This window comes from Nomascus leucogenys, chromosome 6 (genome assembly GCF_006542625.1).
Source record: "Nomascus leucogenys isolate Asia chromosome 6, Asia_NLE_v1, whole genome shotgun sequence".
Lineage (NCBI taxonomy): Eukaryota > Metazoa > Chordata > Mammalia > Primates > Hylobatidae > Nomascus > Nomascus leucogenys.
Genome location: NC_044386.1, coordinates 29,947,000 through 29,972,094, shown reverse-complemented (window position 1 = coordinate 29,972,094; position 25,095 = coordinate 29,947,000). Strand labels below are relative to the sequence as shown.

The following is a 25,095-nucleotide window of genomic DNA, read 5'->3' as shown; positions in this document are numbered from 1 at the left end:
TAGTGTCAAACTCCTTGCCTCAAGTGATTCTCCCCTTTTGACCTCCCAAAATGCCAGGATTACAAGCATGAGCTACTGCGCCTGGCCTCTTAGGATTTTTTTGATTGAGGTTTCCTGTTTGTTGGAATGTTATTTGCAGCATTTACAGAATAATATGTGTTTTGTGTGACCTGGAAGCACTGTCAGCCTAGAGTTACACAGGTTAAGTATTTTCGGGTTAGGCTTGCTCAACGGGTAAGTGTAATGCAGATATTCCAAAATCGGAAACTTCTGGTCCCATGCATTTCAGATAATAGATAGTCAGTCTGAATTAAACTAACTTCCTGGTTGGGAATTTGCCTGGTCAGATAATGTGAATTCTAGAGTCCAAACCTAGGGGAAGACTGTCTTGTGCCTAAGAACTGTCAGGAAAATACTTCTTTACCCACGCCTTGCTAATTTTTGTATTTTTTAGTAGAGACAGGGTTTCACCACGTCTTGTGCCTAATAACTGTCAGGAAGTCTTTTCTCTTCTTAACCCAGAGCCAAGACTGATATAGGAAAAAGTTTCCTTACAATTCTCCCTTAAAGATGGAAGAAGAGGCCAGGCGCAGTGGCTCAAGCCTGTAATCCCAGCACTTTGGGAGGCCAAGCCGGACAGATCACGGGGTCAGGATATCGAGACCATCCTGGCTAACACGGTGAAGCCCCGTCTACTAAAGATACAAAAAAATTAGCCGGGCGTGGTGGCAGGTGCCTGTAGTCCCAGCTACTCGGGAGGCTGAGGCAGGAGAATGGCGTGAACCTGGGAGGCGGAGCTTGCAGTGAGCCGAGCTTGCAGTGAGCTGAGCTTGTGCCACTGCACTCCAGCCTGGGCAACAGAGCAAGACTCCGTCTCAAAAAAAAAAAAAAAAAAGATGGAAGAAGACTTTTTTCTAATTCACCTACTGTGGTGGTTCGTTTGGTAACCCCAAAGTTGTAAGCTGTTGCTTTCCAATTGTTCCATGTCTCTGCTAACACGGAAAGTGATATTTGTACAGTAGCTTACTGTGTAAGCTGAGAGATTGGAGCCTTGGATAAGGGATATTGCAGCTGCAGGCAACAGAATCGGGACCTCCGTCAGGCCACTCATGCACTGTGCATTCTCCCTGAGAACTAACACCAACATCTGGTGGGAAGCTCTGCTTTTATACTACTCAAAGTGTGGTAGGCAGACTGGTGCTGCTCTGTGACTTCTCTTGTTACTGCCTCGTAAAAGTTATTTGTAGGATAATGTAAGTCAACCAGCTGCTAAACGTACTATAATTGTTTGTTTGTTTTGAGATGGAGTCTTCCTCTTCACTCAGGTTGAAGTGTAGTGGTGCAGTCACAGCTCACTGAAGTCTGGAACTCCTCCTAGGCTCAAGTGATCCTCCTGTCTCAGCCTCTTGAGTAGCTGGGACTATAGGCATGTACCTACATGCTAGACTGATTTCTTTTCTTTGAGACAGACTCTCTCTCTGTCGCCCAGGCTGGAGTGCAGTGGCGTGATCTCAGCTCACTGCAACCTCTACCTCCTGGGTTCAAGCGATTCTCCTGCCTCAGCCCCCCAAGTAGCTGGGACTACAGGCGTGTGCCACCATGCCTGGCTAATTTTTGTATTTTTAGTAGAGACAGAGTTTCACCATGTTGGCCAGACTGGTCTCGAACTCCTGACTTCAGGTGATCTGCCCACCTCAGCCTCCCACGGTGCTGGGATTACAGGCATGAGCCACTGCACTCAGCCACACAGAGGTTTTTAATTTTGATGTAGTCTCATTTGTCTATTTTTAATTTTTTGCCTGTGCTTTTGATGTCACATCCAATAAATCATTGCCAAATTTAATGTCATGAAGCTTTTTTCCCCCACGTTTTCTACTAAGAGTTGTATAGTTTTAGCCGTTACGTTTAGATCTTTCATCCATTTTGAGTTCGTTTTTGTATATTTTGTAAGGTGAGGCTCCAGCTTTTTTCCTTTTCGTGTGGGTATCCAGTTTTCCCAACACCATTTGTTGAGAAGACAACGCACTGAATGGTCTTGGCATCCTTGTCAAAATTTATTTGACTGTATATGCAAGGCTATATATCTGGGTCCTCTATTCTATTTCATTGCTCTATATGTCTGTATGCCAGTACTATACTATTTTGATTATTATAGTTTGAAATTAGCAAGTGTGAGACTTCCAACTTTGTTCTAATATTTTAAGGTTGTTTTGGCTATTAGGGGTCTCTTGAGATTCCACAGGAATTTTAGGATAGATTTCTGGCAAAAAAAAAATCACTGGGATTTTTATAGGCATTGCATTGAATTTTTAGATCACTTTGGGTAGTATTAACATGTTAACAATAGTTTGCCTTCTAATCCATGAACATGGGATGTCTTTCCATTTATTTGTGTCTTTAAATCTTTCAGCAGTGTTTTGTAGTTTTTAATATACACGTTTTTCACCTTCTTGGCTAGGTTTCCTCATAAGGGTTTTTTTTTTTCTTTGTTTTTCTTTTCTTTTCCTTTTTTTTTTTTGAGACAGAGTCTTGCTGTGTTGCCCAGACTGGCACGATCACGGCCACCTGCAGCCCTGACCTGGGCTCAAGTGATCCCAGCCACCCAAGTAGCTGGGACTACAGGCACGTGTCACCATGCCCTACTAGTTTTATTTTTGTATTTTTCGTACAGATGAGGTCTCACTATATTGTCCTCCCAGCTTAGCCTCTGAAAGTGCTAAGATTACAGGCGTGAGCCAGCCACAGTGCCTGGCCCGAGTTTTTTATTCTTTTTGATGCTATTTTAAGTGGAATTGTTTTCTTAATTGCCTGTTTATTGTTAACGTATAGGAATGCAACTGATTTTTGTATCCTGAAACTTTGCTTATTTCCTTTATTAGTTCTAACAGTTTTCTGTGGAGTGTTTAGTGTTTTCCATGTATAAAATGATGTCATCTGTGAACAGATGTCTTGATCTTTTTCAATTAGGATGCTTTTTTTTTTCTTAGAAAGAGTGTTTCTTTGTCATCCAGGCTGGAGTGCTGTGGCACAATCTCAACTCACTGCAATCTCCGCCCCCTGGGTTTTCAAGCAATTCCTGTGCTTCAGCCTCCCAAGTAGCTGGGGCTACAGGCACATGCCAGCATGTATGGCTAATTTATTGTATTTTTATTAGAGACGGGGTTTCACTGTGTTGGCCAGTCTGGTCTCGAACTCCTGGGCTGAAGTGATCCACCTGCCTTGGTCTCGCAAAGTGCTGTGATTACAGGTGTGAGCCACCAGCACCTGGCCTAATTTGGATGCCTTTTATTTTTCCTGCCATATTGCTTTGGCTGGAACTTAAGTACTATGTTGAATAGAAGCAGTAAAAGCATGCAGCTTTGTCTTCTTCCTGATCTTAGAGGAAGAGCTTCAGTGTGTCAATGAGTGTGAGGTTAGCTATGGGCTTTTCATAGTTTTTATTATATTGAGGTTATTTCCTTCAATTCCTAGTTGGTTGAGTTTGTTTTTTGTTTTTTTTTTAATCATAAAAGGATGTTGACTCTTGTCAAATGCTATTGAGATGATTGCTTGGGTTTGTCTTTCATTTTATTAATGTGTATTACATTGATTTATATGTTGAACTTGTCACCGTATTTTAAACTGTTAAAGAAAACACAAATGTTGTAGAGAGTAGATGTGATGGTTAAGAGCACACACACACTGCTTAGGTTCTGGCTTTTGCTCTGCCACTTACTAGTGATTTCATATCTTGGGTTTAGATTAAATAATTTTCTGCTAGGTTTCCATTAATTATAAACCTTATTTTACTTTAATTAGTAGTTTTTATTAATGAATTAAGCAATTTCATTTTCCTGTTGCATGATAGAAACTTTTTGCATAAAGGGATAATAAGTAGAGACCAAGAAAATGAATGGTGAATAACCATTACAGACTCCAAGTTAATGGTCTGCATCTGAAATGAAGATTCTCAAACTTCTGGGTTTCAAGATTCCTGTAGCACTTCTAATTATTCAGAACCCCAGAGTTTTTGTTTATTTGGGTTATATTGGTATTTTCTGTATTAGAATCAGGCTGGGCGCGGTGGCTCACGCCTGTAATCCCAGCACTTTGGAGGCCAAGGCGGGTGGATCACCTGAGGTCAGGAGTTTGAGACCAGCCTGGCCAACATGGTGAAACCGTGTCTCTACTAAAAATACAAAAATTAGCCAGAAGGTGGCAGCCGCCTGTAATCCTAGCTACTCGAGTGGCTGAGGCAGGGAGAACTGCTTGAACCTAGGAGGCAGAGGTTGCAGTGAGCCGAGATTGTGCCACTGCCCTCCAGCTGGGCTACAGAGTGAGACTCCGACTCAAAAAGAAAGAATAAAACGATTACACATTAACCAAAAATATGCTTATGAAAAATTAGTTTCAAAAACAGTGAGATGAGAGGCATTGTTTTACATTTTTACAAATCTTTTTAATGTCTTAAATTAAGAATATTGATTCTAAAATTTGCTTTTGCATTCAGACTGTTGCAGTAAACTATTTGGATTAGAATATACGAAGGCAGCCTGGCCTCACACCAGTGTGTAATTAAAAAGAGAACAACCTTGTGTGGACCTCCTGAAAGGGTCTCAGGAACCCTTAGGGGGGTCCCTGGATCACATTGAGAACCACTGTTGTATACAAATTAAAAACTCCCCAGAGACCTTTAAAGCGTTCTGGTTTTATTTCTTTTGGTGCTAACCTCCACATCGCTGAATAGTATTCCTCTTTTGCTATTTTGTAACTTATTGACTTTATGCATATATTTTTATTTCCTACAATCACAGTTTAGGACTGCATTGCATATGCTCTCTTCTCATTTCTCCTCTTCCCAAATTCAGACTATTTCTGTTAATTTGGATGATATACTCCATTTCTAGTTCAATCAAAGCTAGACAGTATATCAGTACTCTGTACTTTTTAAGAATTCTTGAAACTCTTGTGTTTCACTTCTCTTTCCCTACTTCACTCCCCAAATTTAATGTATACTCTTATTTGTGATAACATTTACATTAGGTTCTGTAATCATAGTTTATCTTCTCTAATTTAGATTGATTCTAAAACTTCAAAGCAAAAACTGTTTTATCAATAGTAAATCTATTGTGGAGCCTAGTACCATTCTATGATTATGATTTCTAATGTGTTCCGTTTTACCATCCTGTACCACTTATTAGAAAATCTTCCTAGGCTCAAGTTCAAATGGATTTTTTCCTTTTTTATACCACACTGATTGCTCACCTATAAAGTCTTTTATTGGGATCATGCCTTTCTTGAGCAGTTTACATTTCCTGAATTCATTCATTACCTTTTTTTTCTTAATCATGTTGTCATTTCTTAAAATTTGTCTAGGCTCCCTGTCTACTGGCTCTGTGCCAAGTCCTCTGTTTTTCTGGATATCTTTCTCTGAGAGGCGCTGACCTAGGCTTTCATCTGTTTGCAGGATCCCATGTTTTCTTGGTTTGCTTTTTGTTTTAGCTGGAATATATCTTTATGTAGCTTCCTAAGAAAAGGTTATAGTAGGTAAACTCTTTCCATCCTTGAATGGTTAAAAAATCTTTATTCTGCCTCCCCATAGTTTGGCTGGGTACAAAATTCTACATTAGTAATCATTTTCCCTTGAATTTTGAAGATAATACCTTATCTTCTTGCTCTAGTGTTACCAGTAAGAAGTCTAATTTTCATTTAGTTGCAGGTGCCCGGTTTTTCCCTCTCTGGAGACAGAATCTTTTTGTCTTGAAAAGTAGAATGCTATGTCTCTAGGTTCGTTTTTTTCACTCTGTTTTGCTCTCTGCGAGCTTTTTGAATTTGAAAATGTGGTTCCCCTCAGGAGTGGGAAATTTTATTTCTTAATTTTTTTGATCTGCTTTTTTCTGTTCTGTCATTCCTTCAGGCAGGACATTGAGCCTCCTAGACTTATCCTTTCTTTTATATTTTTCATATATTTATCTTGTCTATTTCTCAACTTTATCTTCTCTTCTAGGTAGTATAAAGTTCTTGTTTTATAGATACAAATTAGAGTTTTTGAAAATTCTCATCTGTTGCCTTCATATGTTCATTTCCCACATGGTCTTTCTTACTTGTTTTGCAGTTTATAATCGACTTTCTTCAGACGTGGTGATTTATGTTGTCTGTTCATTTTTTAAAACTTTTTTTAAAGTAAAAAAAATTTTTTTTGAGACAGGGGTCTCACTCCGTTGCCCAGGCTTGCAGTGGTATGATCTCAGCTCACTGCAACCTCTGCCTCCTGGGCTCAAGTGATCCTCCCGTCTCAGCCACCCAAATACCTGAGACTACAAATGCATGCCACGACACGCGGCTAATTTTTGTGTTTTTTGTAGTGATGGAGTCTCACTGTGTTGCCAAGTCTGATCTCAAACTCAAGATCCAGCCTTCTTGGCCTCCCAAAGTGCTGAGATTACAGGTATTCCGTGCCCAGCTTGACTGTTATTTTTTTAAGCGGTGAGATTGCCTGGAAGTCTTGAAAGTCTTATTTCTTGTAGTGAGTCCCTGGCTCACTTTTTTTTTTTGATAAGTAGGTAAGGAGCTGGCCATTTCTTGAGTAAGAATATAGAGTCTGTGTACTCTGTAATACTTGCTTACATTCTTGCTTTTCCTGTTTCTCCTCAGGGAAAGTACTCTTCCATTTATGACTGACGCTTGAAGTGTTTCTTGGCTTCTTTTTTTTTTTTTTTTTTTGAGACTGGTTTTACTCTGTCATCCAGGCTGGAGTGCAGTGGCACAATCATGGTTCACTGTAGCCTCAATCTCATCTGCTAAAGCGATCCTCCCACCTCAGCCTCCTGACTAGCTGGGGCTACAGGCACACACTACCACGTGTGGCTAATTTTAAAAAAATTTTCTGTAGAGATGTGGTCTTTCTACATTGCCCAGGCTGGTCTCAAACTGCTGACTTCAAGCAGTCCTCCTGCCTTGGCCTCCCAAAGTGCTGAGATTACTGGTGTGAGCCACCCTGCTCAGCCTTCCTCATGCTTTTGGTAGAAGATACAGTTCCAGTCCAGATGATGGGTAGAGACCTGGCTATACAGAGCAGAGTTAGACAATGCCAGGGATGTGTAAATAGCAATTGCTAAATCTGCTGGCATCTTTTTCATATTTCATGTTTTCCTGGGACTGGTGACTGTATAATTTATTGTTCAAACTGAGACACGTAGGAGAGTGAAAAGTACTAAAAGTAATAATTACACCGGTAGTAGGCATTAACCAGAACATATGGTCATTCCTTCTTGAGTCTCATAGACATTTAGGGTGAGGATCAGAGGCAGTATCATCAGTTAAATTGCCTTCCTAGTTGACTCAACATTCCCATCCTATTCCCACCTGCTTTTTGTCTAATAGGACATGTTTTGGGGACAGATACTAGATAAGGAGCAGTGGGATGAATAGAAACAGTCTTTTGTATAACCAAAATTACTCTTAGGTGGTATAGTCTGGATGTATTTAATCTTATCCTATTAGTAAATGTTAAATATGAGTTTCACAGACCTGTTGTATTTTAAATAGTATCTTTTTTTTCAGTTCTAGGAATTTTGAAAAAGTATGACATGTTACTGGCATTTTCTTACGGATATGGAGTTGTTCTTAGAAAATGTTATTCCCAAACAAGTTTTTCACGGTTTTAATGTAAACTTTTCCTGTCATATTGGCATATATGTAGAAAATGTTAGTTTTATATCAAAATATGGAAACCTCATCCAGATAGAAATTATATGAGTTTCTTTGGACTCTGTTCTAAGTTTTTTTGTTTTTTGTTTTTTGTTTTCTTTTTCATATTGGACTGAAATCTGCCACCCTGTAACTTCCAACTATTGGTTCTAGTTCTGTTCTCTGGAGCAGCATGGAGTAAGTGTCTTCTATTAGAAGGCATCTATCACCTTTTCTAGACTGAATTTCTCCAGGTGTCCTCCCCTTTTTATATGAAATTAAAACCCATATCTCTGACCTTCACATTGATACGCTTTGGAATCTTATAATCTAATATAAACATCCTAGTTATCAGTGTTTTCCATAATACAGTTAAAATATGATAGCCCCAAATTTTAATTTAATTCTATACTATATTTCTGTGTTACTATGCACACCAGTGTAGAATACCTTGTACTATAGCCCATTAATCAGAGACTGAGTTAATTAGTGCAGCTTCAACTTTTTTTTTTTCTTTTTCTTAGCTATTATCAGTTGTTGGCTCATACTAAAATGTGGTCAGCTAAAACCTACCGGCTAAATAACTGTTGGGGCTCTCCTTTTTTTAGTAGGTGTTTCTGCCTTAGTAATATATCTTTACCAAGTGAAATTGAGTGTATTATTCAGAAAACCTAGAACAAGAAATACACTTTTGTATGCTAACATCTGTAGGCCTTTGGTTTTAGTGATACAGGCTTTCAATTTAAAAGTTAAACATATTGCCCTAAGAACTTTAGCTAGAAATTCATTCAATTGCTGTTTTGGAAAATGTTTTTGTCTCTTTGAGGTGTAAATGTTTTTAATTGCAAAGCATCTGACTTGTGTCTTCTTTTACAAAACATGCTATTATATTTGTAAAAGTAACTTTGTATAATGAAATGCTCCCTGTAAGCTGGAAAATGTATCTAAAACAATAGATATTCCATTGTAGGTTTTGTACCCTAGAACAGGACTTCTCAACCCTTCTCAAGTATGTCATATTGACATACTTTAAATAATTCTTTGTTATGCACGGCTGTCCTGTGCATTGTAGGATGTGTAACAGCATCCCTGGCCTCTATCCACTAGATGCCAGTAGCTCACATATCACCACCTCCTCTGCAGTTTGGTCATCAAAAATATATGCAGATATGGCCATATGTCCCCTGGGGGAAAAATTCCCCCAGTTGAATACCAACTGTCCTAAAGCAACAGAAGTATTTTTTAATCAGCTGGTCAATAGTTTCTACCTTAAATTTCTTTCTGTAATTGGGCTAGAATAGAATATTTTTCTTATGATTTCTTTGTAGAGATTTGTAAAACTGTACAACATAATAAAGAACTTTACATGTAACTAACACTAAAGTTCCTAATTTGGTCAATTTTTTCTTTTCTTCCTAATACTGTTTTTTATTCTAGTTTTTAATTCCTGTTATGTGTTACAATCTATGATCTGAAACGTGTGACTGTATAATGTATTGAGATTAAAGAATGAAAATTACAGAACAGTAATAAATATGATATTGAATAGGAAGTTTATTGAGTTCAAGTACTTGACCTTTTGTGGTGCATGATTAAATTACTTGAAAATGTGCTTTTTATTTCAGTTGATAAATAGCTTTTAATTGAAGTTGGTTAACTCCTGGATATTAAAATTGTATTATATTTATTCTTGTACTCCACAATGTAGCCAGCAGCCAGCGTCGGGTGTAGCCTATTCTCATCCAACTACAGTTGCTAGCTACACTGTCCATCAGGCTCCAGTAGCTGCTCACACTGTTACTGCTGCCTATGCACCAGCAGCCGCCACAGTTGCAGTTGCCAGGCCTGCTCCAGTAGCTGTTGCAGCTGCTGCAACAGCTGCTGCTTATGGAGGCTACCCCACTGCACACACAGCAACTGATTATGGTTATACTCAGAGGCAACAAGAAGCACCACCACCACCACCCCCAGCTACTACACAAAACTACCAGGTAAGAAAACTACTAGTTTTGCTAGCCTTAATGTGCGAATTTCTTTGTCCTCTGTGTATAATGTAATGCCCTAGCCATTGCTTCTCAAACTTGGGGCTTCCAAAATACACATGTACTGATAGAGAAAAGTAAATGAGTATTCCTTGGTAGTTTGGGGACATACCAACCATTAAGGTTCCTTGCCGGCTGGGCGCGGTGGCTCATGCCTGTAATCCCAGCACTTTGAGAGGCTGAGGCGGGTGGATCACCTGAGGTCAGGAGTTCAAGACCAGTGTGTCCAACATGGCGAAACCCCGTCTCTGCTAAAAATACAAAAATTAGCCAGATGCATTGGTGCGCACCTGTAGTCCCAGCTACTCGGGAGGCTGAGGCACGAGAATCACTTGAATCCAGGAGGCAGAGGCTGCAGTGAGCCAAGATTACGCCATTGCATTCCAGCCTGGGTGACAGAGCGAGACCCTGTCTCAAGAAAAAAAAAAATTCCTTGCAATGAGCTTCGTATTAATAATCCTTCCTCTCACCCCCCCGTCCACTTGACTCTATTATTTATAACTGTCTGTTAAAAACTTTCACATTAATTGCTAGTTAAATATTTCATTGTTTACCCCAAGTTCGTTTGTTTGTTATTGTTTTAACTGAAGACATAGAAAAGACTTCCCTTGTTTGTACTAGGGCATTATTCATCTGGAACACAGGTATGTCTCCTATTTTGAGAATATTTTGAGAACAGGACAAACATATTACATATTTTCTTCTTGAAACTTAGCAAAGGTGGAAATTCTGTCCCCTTTACATTTATCCTGTCAAGATGTTCTTTTTAAATACATATTATAACAAAAACTGATCATGCCCTTGTTCATCCAGTTGGCTCGTACTCAGTCTTATAGGAATTCTACATTCTCTTTGTTATGTTTGAAAACAGTACTAGATTACTACTTGCTTATTTAAATTAAATTTGGTCCTAATTTATTTGATCTGTTTTTTTGCTTATTTGCTTTTAGGATCTGTTTTTTAAACTTTGGTCCTTCTGAACTTTCCCTGGTTTTGCTATATTCTTTCTAAAGCATAGGAATTTATGCAGTAAAAAATTGAAATGTAAATCAGCAATATTAGTATTTGCTATTAATTTTAGGCAGGTTACTAAATGAAATTCCTTTTGAGGTGTGATTATTTATGCCCAGAGACGGAATATAATAAATTTTGTTGTTTTTAATAGTGTCTGTGAAACCCAATGTTTTCTGGGCCCTACCTGCTTCTTCAGCCATTTCACCTGCATACCTTTCTACCCCTCTTTACTTCATGGACTGCCAGAATTCACTCAGCTCACCTTGATCTTTCTTGAAAAAGAAATACTGAAAAGGAGCAATTACAAAGTTTAGTAACACAGGTGTTCTTTTGTAATATTGTGGGATCCATCTTTAAGGCAAAACTGCCGTGAATTTTTAAATAAAATTAATTTTTACTGAAGTATTATTTAGAAATGTTTTGGTGATTGTTCTGATTGTAAAAGTTCAACATGCTGCTTGAAATGCTTTTGGTTTTTTTGTTTGTTTGTTTTGTTTTGTTTTGTTTTGAGGCAGAATCTCTCTCTGTCGCCTAGGCTGGAGTGTGGTGGCATGATCTCGGCTCACTGAGACCTCTGCCTCCCGGGTTCATGCCATTCTCCTGCCTCAGCCTCCTGAGTAGCTGGGACTACAGGTGCCCGCCACCATGCCTGGCTAATTTTTTGTATTTTTAGTAGAGACGGGGTTTCACCGTGTTAGCCAGGATGGTCTTGATCTGCTTACCTTGTGATCCGCCCGGCTTGGCCTCCCAAAGTGCTGGGATTACAGGCGTGAGCCACTGCACCCAGCCTTGATTATTTTAATGAAATACAAAATGAATCTTCTGTGTATTTAATTTGATTCTTTTATGTTTAGATCTGTCATGAAACTACGTATTTAGTGTTTTGTTTTCCTTTATTGCGCTTTTATATAGTATTTTTTTTCCTTCCACTTGTCTCATAGCAAGATTTTCTTTAATTCCTTTTCTTTAGGATTCATACTCATATGTAAGGTCCACAGCTCCTGCTGTAGCTTATGATAGTAAGCAATACTACCAACAACCAACAGCAACTGCTGCTGCTGTAGCTGCCGCTGCCCAACCTCAGCCTTCTGTTGCTGAAACTTACTATCAGACAGGTGGGTTTTCTTAACCTACACAGTTTCTTTGTAAACTATTGAAGTATATGACTTATTGTGTTTAATGAAGATAAGCTTTTGAGTCCATCTAAACTCATATCACATCATCTTAGGAGGCAGGTTCTAGACATGTCCTACTAAATGCCTTGGAGTCACAATTCATAATCATGCCTTTCTCTCCTGGAAATATACTCCATTTCTGGATTTTCAGCCCACAGTCCATTCCTGCTGAAATAAGCTGTGCAAAAGAACCTGTGATGATAACTTCTGAACACATTTTTATCTTTGCCAGAAATGCCCAGAACATATGATATTGCCAACAAACAGCCTTTGTAACCAGTGGAGACTCTTTAATGGGCCCGTATTTTTAATTAATCTTTCTCTGATCTCTAATGACAGTTGGTTCTGTTATCAGCCACCAATCATGTTAAATACAGTATGTAGAATGGTTCAAATCTAGGAAGCATTTCGTTTGCAAAGAAACCTGTATATTTATAGACTTTAAAAGATGGATTTTTTTTTTTTTTTAGAGAGAGACTTGATATATCATTTTTAAAACAAAGATTTTGAAAAGTGGGCAATTCGTGGGGTGGGGGAAGGGAAAGCACTAGGAGATATACCTAATGTAAATGACAAGTTAATGGGTGCAGCACACTAACATGGCACATGTATACACATGTAACCTTCACGTTGTGCACATATACCCTAGAACTTAAAGTATAATAAAAAAAAAAAAAAGAAAAAAAAATGGGCACTTCCTTTAATTATTTTTGAAGGCTGTGAGGGTGTGGGTAGAGCCTTGGATTGTAAAAGAGTAGAACTGGCTTCCATTCCAGTACTGGCTTTATTGCTAATGTGGGCAAGTGATTTTTTACCTCTCTTATCTCTGTTCTCTTACCTGTAAATGAGGTAGTTGACCCAAATTTCAGTAGGGCCCCTTCTAGTTCTAAGATTTTATGAGTCCCTTAAAAGTGGTTTTAACATGTTTTGAATTATAGTGACTATCTGACTCTTCCGGTGATCTCTTCTTTTTTTTTTTTTTTTTTTTTTTTTTGAGATGGAGTTTTACTCTTGTCGCCCAGGCTGGAGTGCAATGGTGCGATCTTGGCTCACCGCAAGCTCCGCCTCCTGGATTCAAGCGATTCTCCTGCCTCAGCCTCCCAAGTAGCTGGGATTACAGGCATGCGCCACCATGCCCAGCTAATTTTGTATTTTTAGTAGAGGCAGGGTTTCTCCATGTTGGTTGGGCTGGCCTTGAACTCCTAACCTCAGGTGATCTGCCCGCTTCGGCCTCCCAAAGTGCTGGGATTACAGGCGTAAGCCACCATGCCCAGCCTTGTGGTCTCTTCTCTATTGATTTCCATGTATAATAATCTATAGTAAACTTCCTGTTTAATTATCAAGCTTAGGTTGTGCTTGAATGCTGAATTATCTAAGAGAAATCTTGATTTAGTCTAACTCTGGTATGACTGTGACTTTTTTAAGTTATTTAGCTCTTGGATATTAGTCTTATCTCTGTAAAGTATTATCTTTTTGTGTTACATGGATTTCATAAGCAGATAAGTTCTACTTGAGATAAAAGTTCTACTTGCGAGGCTGAGGTGGGAGGATCACTTGAGTCCAGGAGTTTGAGGTTGCAGTGAGCCATGATCACACCACCATAACTTCAGCCTGGGCAACAGAATGGGACCCTGTCTCAAAAAAAAAAAAGATGAAAGTTCTAATGTGCTTTTACTTAACTGAACATAAAATGAGCTTGGCCCCGTGATTTTGGGCCTTTTTCAGAAATAACATTTATGTGCTTTAGTGATCATTTACAAGTGGTTATTAATTTAGTCATAAGCCTTCTAAGACTCTTTAAAAATATACATTGTTTTGAATATGTCAGAGGCAGCAAAGAAGTTGACAGACATCAGTGGCAGCCATTTAAGAATAGCTGCATTCAAGTTATTGACATTTGAAAAATTATGTAGTACCTTGTTAGATTGTAGTTCACTATGGAAAAATCAGTTAAAATGCAATGAATGGTATATGAACAAGTTTCATATGATTAAACATTGAAGTTTTTACTGTGAATTGAAATACGTACATTGTAACTCATTCTATCCTGTTTGCAGTATTAAGCCTAACTGAAGTAGACTGACTAGTGTGCACGTGCACACATGCACGTGCACACACACACACACACACACACACACACACACACCCCTTTTCAGAAAAGTTTGTTTACTGGTAGCACTGCTATTTCAGTTAGTTGTAAGTTTTGCCAAAATAATCATTTTGGAAATACATAGAAAGCATTTGGCAGAAGATAGTATATTAATTTATATATTCTATTCATATTGGTAATAAGAGTTTTATACCTTTTGCTAAGGAGAAATTGCTGGCATAAAATTTATAGTTAATGATGTTTGTACCTATTCTTTCCAGCTTTTAAGGATACTGGTACAGTATAGTGGCATACTCTTCTAATTTTCTGATGTCTCTTTCCCACTTCAGCCCCCAAAGCAGGTTACAGCCAAGGTGCAACTCAGTATACTCAAGCCCAGCAAACTCGACAAGTGACAGCCATAAAACCAGCCACACCAAGTCCAGCTACCACTACTTTCTCCATCTATCCTGTATCCTCCACCGTACAGCCAGTAGCAGCTGCGGCTACTGTGGTGCCATCCTATACTCAGAGTGCTACTTACAGTACCACAGCAGTTACTTATTCTGGTAAGACTGATAAACTGTGTTTAAATGAGTAAACAAATTAGGAAGAGACTTAGTAGAAACTATCTTGTCTATGAAATTACCTTACTCCCAATAATAGGTATTAAATTAATTGATAGACATAAATATAGGTACATAACGTGACTGTACTGTAAATTGTATGCTTTTTTAGGGGGGTGGGGAGGAGAAGATCTTAGAAGAATATAAAATGTTCTTGGGGGGTTTAAAGCTCATTGTGAGTCTTGGGCTTAGCGTTGCAATTAAAGGAAGTAACACCCAGTTTTCTACAGGATTGTTTACTTTCCTGCTTTTCCAAATGAAATTGAAAACTCAAGGTTAATACTCAGGGAATACCACAGACAAATTATTTCTGTTTATTTTGGCTCTTGAAGAGCTATTTCTTTACTATCAGAAATAGTTCATCATGGAAATGTTGGGTAGCCCTTTCTAAACATCCATAAGATGGTGGTTATGTAACACACCTCTTTTGGAAGAACAGAGTACCTTTATTTTCCTTAAATAATTATATATTTCTCCCAGAGAGGTACAATGGCTAAAACCTTTTTGTGTCCACTGCTGTTGCCAATTTCTAGCTGAGGAAGTTTGCATTTTCACAGTGATTAAAATCACACATTGCCTTTTTTGTAGACACTCAGCTTTTGTATTCCTCCCAGAAGATATGCTGTGAATTACACTTTTTTATTTCAGAGATTTCTTACCTCTTACTCTGGGGTGCTAGGGATACAATGATGAATTAGGCATGCATGGAGTGTTTGAGAACTGCAGTTCATCGTGGCTGGAATACAGGATACATGGGGTAAATGTCAGTAGATGAGGCCAGAAGTGTCAGAGTATGTAAAGCCATGTGTGCTCTGTTATGGTGTGTGTCTTTATCTTGTGGGCAGAAAGGGAGCTGCAGAGGCTATATTAAGAAATGGAGTGGTATGAGCAGATTTGTAAGTTAACCGGACAACCAGGTGGAAATGAATTGAATGAGGAGACATTATCGTCTGACAACTCTGGCTGGAGTGGTGAATGATGAGGACCTGCTCATCATTCACCAGTATGAATGACGGTAGAGAGACATTTTATAATCTACTAAAGGCATAGTACAGGAGATTCCTTATTTAGGAAAGAAATCTTTTGTTAAGATCTCAAGAAAATACTGAATTTATGATTCCTAGATCTGTCATTTAAGATTTCTCAGATAGGACTTTACTGTCTCTCCCTATTTGGTTGACTAGCCAGAATTGTAACTAGGATTATATTACAATGAAATCTGATTAGTCACTTTTTTTTTAAATGTCCACATTAGCTTCAACAAAATAGGAAGTACCAGAGTAGCCTTTCCTATTCATTGTTTCTCTCTTACATGTGCTTCCTTTCCTTTCTCTTTCTCTCTCTGGTTGCTTATACAGTATGAAGATAATTTTTATTTACACGAGTAATATATTATTATTTAAAAATTAGAAACTATTTTTTTAGAAAGAAAAAAGTTAAACCACTAGATTTCTACTCCTAGACACTAATCGTCATTAACATTTTAGTGCGTGCAACTTTTTCTGTCAGGTTTTTTTTTTGTTTTTTGTTTTGTTTTTGTTTTGTTTTGTTTTGTTTTGTTTTGTTTTGTTTTTGAGATAGAGTCTCACTCTGTCGCCTCGGCTGGAATGCAGTGGTGCCAGCTTGGCTCACTGCAACCTCTGCCTCTTGGGTTTAAGTGATTCTCCTGCGTCAGCCTCCCAAGTAGCCAGGACTACAGGCATGTGCCACCACGCCTGGCTAATTTTTGTATTTTTAGTAGAGACAGGGTTTCGCCATGTTGGCCAGGCTGGTCTGGAACTCCTGACCTCAAGTGATCCACCCGCCTTGGCCTCCCAAAGTGCTGGGTTTACAGTACAGGCATGAGCCACCGTGCCCGCCCCAGAAAATTTTAATTCTGCCGAAAAGTGGAAAAAAATAGTTCCAAGAACTATTTTTTATGCCATTCAGCTAGGTTCACCAATTATTAATAATTTTTCAAATTTGCTTTATCTCTCCTTTCTCTGAAAGGCTATTTGCAAATGGCTCAGCAATATGTTTTATAAGCAATATGCTTTACAAGTTGTAGATGACATGGTACCTTGCCCTGAATTCTTCAGAAGGTATTTCCCAAGAATAAGGACATTCTTTTATGTAGCCACAATGGCAACATTATGAAAAGGAATTGAACATGGATACTATACTATCTAATACATAAATTTCTCCAGTTGTCCAAAAATGTATTTTATGGCTGGGCTTTGTATATATTTGGTGTATGTATGTTTGTGCTTGCGCTTTGTTTTTGAAATTGAGAATCTAGTCAAGGATCATGGATTGTATTTGGTTGCCATTCTTTGTTAATTTGCTTTAATGTAGAACAGTTCGTTATTTTTATCTTGTCTCTCATGATAGTGATATTTTTGAAGTGTTCAGGCCAGTTGTCTTGTAGAATGTCCCATATCTGGATTTATCTGATGATTTATGTTTAGATTCAGGTAACTTTTTAGACAAGAAGATTACTTGACCAGCCTTCCATTTCATCACATCAGAAGCATGTAATAAGTAATGTTTGTTTATTCCTTATTGACGCTGGCTTTACTGGTTAAAGCTGTGCCTATCAGATCTCTCCATTATAAAGATACCTTTTTCCTTTATAATGAACAAGTAATCTGTGGGCCTGTTGCTCAACTGTCTTTCACCCTGTGAAAACTGAATGAGTTTCTAGAGTGGTAGTTGCGAAATCCTTGACATTGATTCTTAGGCATTCTTCTCTAGAGTCCCCTCCTTCCACTGCCTTTTTTGTTATTACTATGAACTTACTCATTTTTATTCAATGTACAGTCGCCCCTGCTATCCATGGGAGATTGGTTCCAGGGCCCCCATTAATACCAAAATTTGTGGATGCTCAAGTTCCATATATAAAATGACATAGTATTTGCCTTTATCCTTATGTACATCTTCTTAAATACATTAAATTATCTCTAGATTACTTATAATACCTAATACCATGTAAGTGCTATATAAATGGTTGTTAAGCTGTACTGAGTTTTGTATTATATTTTCTATTCCCCGCCCCCCCCCCCCAATTTTTTTTTTGAGACAGCGTCTCACTCTGTTGCCTAGGCTGGGGTGCAGTGGCGCAATCTCGACTCTGCAACCTCTGCCTCACAGGCTCAAGCGATTCTTACACCTCAGCCTCCCAAGTAGCTGGGATTACAGGCGTGTACCACCATACCTGGCTTATTTTTGTATTTTTAGTAGAGACGGGGTTTTGCCATGGTGGCCAGGCTGGTCTGAAACTCCTGACTTCAGGTGACCCACCTACCTCGGCCTCTCAAAGTGCTGGGATTACAGGCATGAGTCACCGCACCTGCCTCCGAATACTTTCAGTTCATGGTTGATTGAATCCATGGTTGCTGAACTGATGGATACAGAGAGTAACTATATTATAATCTGTTACTCTCATTTCTCTCTTTGAGGCTCACACGGTTTTAAATTTGCCCAGTAGGATCCGCTCAAACCAGCTCCTGAGTCTTTTTGACATATTCTCATTCATTCATTCATCTTTGAGCACATCTTTCCTCTTTGCCAATGAAAGTTATTACAGATACACTTTGAGCTTTCCCTGCCCTAGAGTCACAGTCAGCCATGTCACACAGGAGCCATGATTTCTTTTAAATGCCAGTGGTATTTAGAAACCATTCTAATGGCCACAGAGTGTTTTATTGTATGGATGTACTATATTTTAAAATGTGTATTTGAGGACATTTAGTTGTATATGAGACAGAAACTGGAAACAGCACTAGGTAGAACATCCTTACATGTAAAGATTTGTACATTTGCCCACTTGTTTCCCTAGGATAAATTTCTAGTTGTGGAATTGTTAAAAAGTATCTGTTTTTTAAAGACTACGTGATACACAGTCCAGAATTGCCAAATCAGAGAAACCATTATTAAGACTTCTGAGTTATTTATCTGCAATTTTTGGCAGCTACAATTTTGGTCGGCTATTCTCTTTATCTTAGTAAAATGAGTTCTAGAGTATTGCCCCCTACTAAATGATGACTTGTAGCATGATGAATTTACTACTGAAATGTTATTTTTTTTGTTTCTGGTATCATACATTTAAAAGCTGTATGCCAGCTCTTCTAATATCATAGCTTACTAATTGATTTTTTTTTTTTTTGAGACCAAGTCTCATTCCATCACCCAGGCTAGAGTGCAATAGCACCATCTCAGCTCACTACAACCTCCACCTCAAGCGATCCTCCCACCTCAGCGTCCCAGATAGCTAGGACTACAGACGTGAGCCACCATGCCTGGCTAATTTTTTATTTTTATATTTTTTGTAGAGATGGGGTTTTGCCATGTTGCGCAGGCTGGTCTCGAACTCCCGAGCTCAAGCAGTCTGCCCACCTCGGCCTCTCAAAGTGGTGGGATTACAGGTGTGAGCCACCACGCCTGGCCCTTTTTTTTTTTTATTTTATTTTATTTTTTTGAAGACAGTGTCTTGCTCTGTCACCCAGGCTTGGAGTAGAGTGGCACAATCCCAGCTCACTGCAACCTCCACCTCCTGCGCTCAAATGATCCATCCCGCCTCGGTGCATGCCACCACACCGGGCCAATTTTTTGTATTTTTAATTGAGATGGGGTTTCACCACACTGCCTAGGCTGGTCTTGAACTCCTGGGCTCAAGTGTTCCACGAGCCTGGCCTAGTAAAAGTACTTTTTAAGTGAAACTATTTTAGTTTTCAAAAATTGTGCTTTTACTTAGTTTATAGACACAGATTTCTTTTTCTTTGAAACAGGGTCTCATTCTGTCACCCAGGCTAGAGTGTAGTGGCACTATCATCATTGTTCACTGCAGCCTCGACCTCCTACCTCAGCCTCCTGAGTAGCTGGGACTACAGGCACACCACCACACTTGGTTAAGCTAGTTTGAGCAGATCCCATTGGGCAAATTTAAAACCTTGTGAGCCTCAAAGAGAGAAATGAGAGTAACAGATTATAATACAGTCACTCTCTGTATCCATTGGTTCAGCAACCATGGATTCAATCAACCATGAACTGAAAATATTCGGAGGCAGATGCAGTGACTCATGCCTGTAATCCCAGCACTTTGAGAGGCTGAGGTAGGTGGGTCACCTGAAGTCAGGAGTTTCAGACCAGCCTGGCCACCGTGGTAAAACCCCGTCTCTACTAAAAATATAAAAATGAGCCAGATATGGTGGTACACGCCTGTAATCCCAGCTACTTGGGAGGCTGAGGTATAAGAATCGCTTGAATCTGGGAGGCAGAGGTTGCAGTGAGTTGAGATTGCGCCACTGCACCCCAGCCTGGGCAGCAGAGTGAGACACTGTCTCAAAAAAAAATTGGTGGGGGGAATAGAAAATATAATACAAAACTCAGTACAGCTTAACCATTTATATAGCACTTACATGGTATTAGGTATTGTAAGTAATCCAGAGATAATTTAATGTATTTAAGAGGACGTTTTAAATTTGAAAGCTGTGGATTTTACGTATAAGCCTACCTGAAAACTGGTAAACTGACCGTTTCTAAACTAAGATCTCTGGAAATTTGGTAGACTGCCTATTCACCGTATTTCAGTTAAATTTCCTTATTCCTTTAAGTGGTAATGGATGGGCAAAGAGTGATGCAAAGCTTGAGAGAGATTCCTGATTGACAGAATAGCACAGAAGAACTGCTTACAGAGAATTAAACTTTTTGGTGTCTCAAATGCAGACTGCAATACTGAAAGACTTGGGACCCCCTAACTCCAATATGTCTGTACACGTAGGGAAGGAAAAATAAATTGGAATGGTGAGAGCTAAAATGCATGGAAAACCAGACATATCCAGAAGAAAAGTAGTCAGGCAACTTTTGAGAAAAGCCTTCTTAGACTTCTATGTGAGGCCACTATAGTATATAAAGTTTTAAGATAGAAAGTGTGATAATAGACAAGAAAACACCTGAAATGAAAATAGAAACAGGTAGCTGTATATCAGTGATAAAGCATATATATGATCAGATAAAACTGAGAAAACAATTGACGTAATTGCTGAAAAGAAAATTTCTGTAAACCAATAAACTACTGGGCAGTCCTACAAACGTCCTCTATTACTTACGAATGTGATAAAAGAACACAAGCTCACAGCCAAATGTTTTCAAGCTTACAGGCAAAAACGTGTAGTTCAAATTTTACTGTAGAGAAATAACCATAAAATTGTCCAATTACAAATAATAAACGTTTTTAGATTTATTACCAAGTAGGATCATGATTTTTACATAAAATCTTTATAACACATATTTTCCAAATGACTTCATTTCTTCTATATGGAAACTATACAAATGCCACAGAAATGTAACTTTATGAATTATGCATTAAGAAAATATGAAGCGGAATAAGGACAACAGAGGCCAACAGTGCTGAAAGAATAGTTCTTCCAGTTTTTTGTTTTTTGTTTTTTTTTATCAAGAGTTCACAGTACAGGAAGCAATGTGCCAGACACTGTAGTTTTTAGAACAGATCTATAAGACAAGTATCACTATCTTTAAATATGAGAATAGTTAGGTTTAGAAATTGCAGTATCCTTTAAACACTGATCTAATTTAACCATAAAAATCACCAAGTTAAGCTTAATATTCATAAAATAATCTCTACTTGCACATAAGTAGTCTAAAACTAATAAAAGGCAAATTTAATTATAACTTACTACTTAATTATAAAAGTAAAGCATGCACTGAAAGGTGGGCTAAAGATTCTGGAACTCCGTTAAAGGGTATCTTAAATTCTCCTATAACTACTGGCAAACAAATGTACATTTCTTATAAAAAGCATTGTAGGAAAACAGATACAAGGCTGTGTCTGTGTCTGGCCTAGGCAACATGGCAAAACCCCGTCTCCACGTTCACAGATTAAAAATCTGTAAATCACTGAACATAAACAACATGTATATATTATATAAACAGCTTGCATAATGTACTTCCTCAGTGGAGTCTCTGAACAATGGAAATGGGTATAATTCATACATTTAACCAGAAAACACAATGCTTTTTCATCTTTTGGAAGATGAGAACCAATGTATTGGTCCCTGATTCCTAAATCTTTTAACAGTTGTTCTATATTTTCATGTGAACTTCAGTTCCACATCACAAACTTCTGCTAAACTTTATTTACCTTGCCTCCCCAGACTAGCGTCTGTCAGCTTCTTGGTTCTAGCAGTTGCACAACCCATCAGTTGATCGCTGGGGCTCCAGATTTTAGTGTCGTATTTGTATATTTTCCTCTTCTTTTATCTCTTTTGTCCTCTTAGCTACCAAGCATGTCGAATCTTACTTTCATGAGTTTTTGTTTTTCCTATCTAGTATCCTACTTCAGATTCTTCCTCAAATCCCACACTTCCTAAATTTTGTTCACAGGATTTTATTTGGGGACATATTACCAGATTCTATAAACAGACAAGTTTGTCAAACACACTATCACATCTCTCCAATTAAACTATAAGCTTTTTCAAGGCAGGGACCAAATTTTACACTGTCTTTATACCTCTATAACACCTGGCATGTGTTGAGTAAATACTAGTTGATGACTTTCTTAGAAGGAAAACAAGATTTTTTCTGGTTCTGTGAGATACACATTTGTAAATATGCACATGTAAATCTATCTTTATTGGCAGGATTAATTTAATTTAAATTTGTAAATTTTAACTTGTCCTTCTATAAGTATGTAACATAATTTTTGTTTGATTTCATTTGTAAGGTACCTCTTATTCAGGTTATGAAGCAGCAGTGTATTCAGCTGCATCTTCCTACTATCAACAGCAGCAGCAGCAACAGAAGCAGGCAGCAGCAGCAGCTGCTGCTGCTGCTGCAACAGCTGCCTGGACAGGGACCACCTTTACTAAAAAAGCACCATTCCAAAATAAACAACTGAAACCAAAACAGCCTCCCAAACCACCACAGATTCACTATTGTGATGTTTGTAAGATCAGCTGTGCTGGACCACAGGTACTTACGTTGTATGTTTTACCTTGAGTCTTCAGTGGTAATTAAGTGTAGTTGGTATTCTAACTCCTGAGCCTACAAAGAGGTTTACATTTTTCCCTGTTAGCTTTTAGCCAGTGCATTTTTTAAGTTACTTGTATTGTGCCATGAGAATTTTCAGGGAAAAAAAAAAAACTGTAAAGATGATTGTGAATGTAAATGATAAATAGGCAAATTGACCTTTTTTTCCAGAAGGAGACTTTGCTCTTTAAAACTTAAATTTAGTTTAAAAATTTTGTAGTCAAATTAATTGCGACTTGGGTAAGATTGAATTTTTATTTCATTTTGTTTTTAGCATCTATAATTTACTTGCCAAAGCCTTTATTCAAAATTCTTTAACTTAATATAACAGGTTACTGATAATCTATAATTTTCAGGATTGCATTTCTAATGAGACTGACTTTGATATATACTTTATAGTATGTTACTTATTTCTGTAATCTCTTTCATAAGGGGAGTAGGAACTTCGGGAACAAGGAAGGTGTAAGGAAGTGTCTTTTTCAAAAATACCAATTAATGAGGCATGTAAATGTAAAACCCTTATTCTTTTTTCGGTATTGTATTGTTTCTGGTTGCTAAACGTTAAAATGGCTGATTATGGCATGATTCTCTTTATTAAAATTAATGGATTAAACTCCCAGCGTTATTATTATGCTTAAGAGTGTCAACTTTTTATATTAAAATTTGGTAAACAGCTTGGCAGATAAAAGGCATGTTATTTGGAAACAACCAATTTTGACTGTCTACTAGCTTCTCCAAGTTATATCCATCTCTCATTTGCCCTACCTCTGTAACATGTTTTTTACTTTACTGGATTAGTTTTCTCTACTTCTGAATTTTGGGGGGTATTTTCAGTTTCTAACGTTCCCTGAGTTATACCAAATTACAGAACATTTTAATATATGTGGCTAGATATATAAAGCCCTCTTTTCCCCTGTTTTGAGTATGGCAGGAAATAGTTTTGTTGTGGATTGCATGGTTGGCAGGAGGTGACAGGAGGCAGATGTGGCACAGGTGGGAAATGTTTGCAGGGACCTGGAGTAAACATGAAAGGGAACAAGAATGGTGGGCGGTCTTAGTATTTAAGGAGCATTTCCTACTCTATGTTGACTGTTCAGAGGGGTTAGTGTCCATGAGTGCCAGACTTGGACATAAGATATTTATTGATTACCTGGCTTATATGAAAGTATACAGCGTGACGCTTGGGTGATAGGTTAACAGCAGTATGTGGAATGAGTGCATATAAGGCTGGCTATTTTTGCTGTGCTGGATGGTTACAAAAAGAACAGGCCACAGGTATTTCTGCAAGTCAGTGTCAGTGCCTTAAGGGGGTAGTTAATGAGCCTTAGCGAAAAATATCATTGAGATTGAGTTAGAGTTCTAGATGTGTACATAAGAAAGAAAAGAGTAAGTTGATTCAGCTTTGGGGGGCCAAGATTGCAGTCCTGGCTCTGCTACTAGCTATATAACCTTGGGCAATTTAGAGACCTTAACTTCTTTGGGCTTTTGTTTCCTCACTTTTCTGTAACAGGACTTGCCCTAAATATTTGAGGCTCAGACTGCTTGGTGGAGCTATTTCAGCCACTGCAGATAATGAAAGTCCCGTCCAGCTCTGAAATTGTATGATGAACATATAATTGTATGCTAATTATTTGTCAGTTTACAACTGTCTTTTAAGAGGCAGTTTTAAAAAAGAGAGTTTGAGACCAGCCTGGGCAACATGGCCAACTCCTATCTTTACCAAAAATATGAAAAATGAGCTAGGCATGGTGGCAGGCACCTGTGGTCCCAGCTACTTGGGAGTCTAAGGTGGGAGGATCACATGAGCCTGGGAGGCGGAGATTGCAGTGACCCAAGATTGTGCCACCGCACTGAAGCCTGGGTAACAGAGTGAGACTCATCTCAAAAAAAAAAAAGTAACAGAGGAACCATTTAGTTCTACTCACAAAACTGTCCAGTTGTTCTTACTAATTTCCTCTCATATTAATTAACAGCCTTCCTCAATCATCTGCATTCACAATGATTTTTAATATGTAATTTCACTATTTTATTGGCTAATATTACTATACTATTTTTGCTTGCAAGTATGTACCATATTGGCCCTTATGTATTTTAAATAAGCATTCATTTAAGGGCCATGGATTCTAATACAGATTCTATGTCAAAATGTATTCTGAATTAGAAAAGTCAGTTTTATAAACATAGCTGTTTGTAAAGAATCTTGTTACCATACAGTAACCTTTTCTTCTAATGATATAGGCACATCTCCCCCGCCTCATCTTAACCCTGTAACTAAATATAATTTCTTCATAGAATGATCACTATTATTCTCTGTCCAACATTTATATAAGCAACAAAAGATAAAATTTTTAAAACTGAAAGCCATTGCTTTATATTATGGCTATGTATAAAAGTACTTTGTAACTCAGTGTTAGATAATATTCTCGATAAACAAGATACAGAGAACCATAGATATG

The 25,095-nt window shown here is 38.2% G+C and overlaps 1 protein-coding gene across 2 annotated transcripts in view; it reads left to right on the top strand.

Moving 5' to 3' along the window:
- Positions 1 to 25,095, top strand: part of ZFR (zinc finger RNA binding protein) — a 90,819-nt gene that overhangs the window by 14,829 nt on the left and 50,895 nt on the right. For both annotated transcript variants that reach the window (XR_004030414.1, XM_030813952.1), the window contains exons 3-6: positions 9,377 to 9,659; positions 11,695 to 11,839; positions 14,339 to 14,557; positions 22,335 to 22,582. Coding sequence is in view for 1 of the 2 variants with exons in the window: in XM_030813952.1 (XP_030669812.1) it covers positions 9,377 to 9,659; positions 11,695 to 11,839; positions 14,339 to 14,557; positions 22,335 to 22,582 (895 nt within the window). In the remaining variant the exon portion in view is untranslated. The remainder of the gene's footprint in view (positions 1 to 9,376; positions 9,660 to 11,694; positions 11,840 to 14,338; positions 14,558 to 22,334; positions 22,583 to 25,095) is intronic.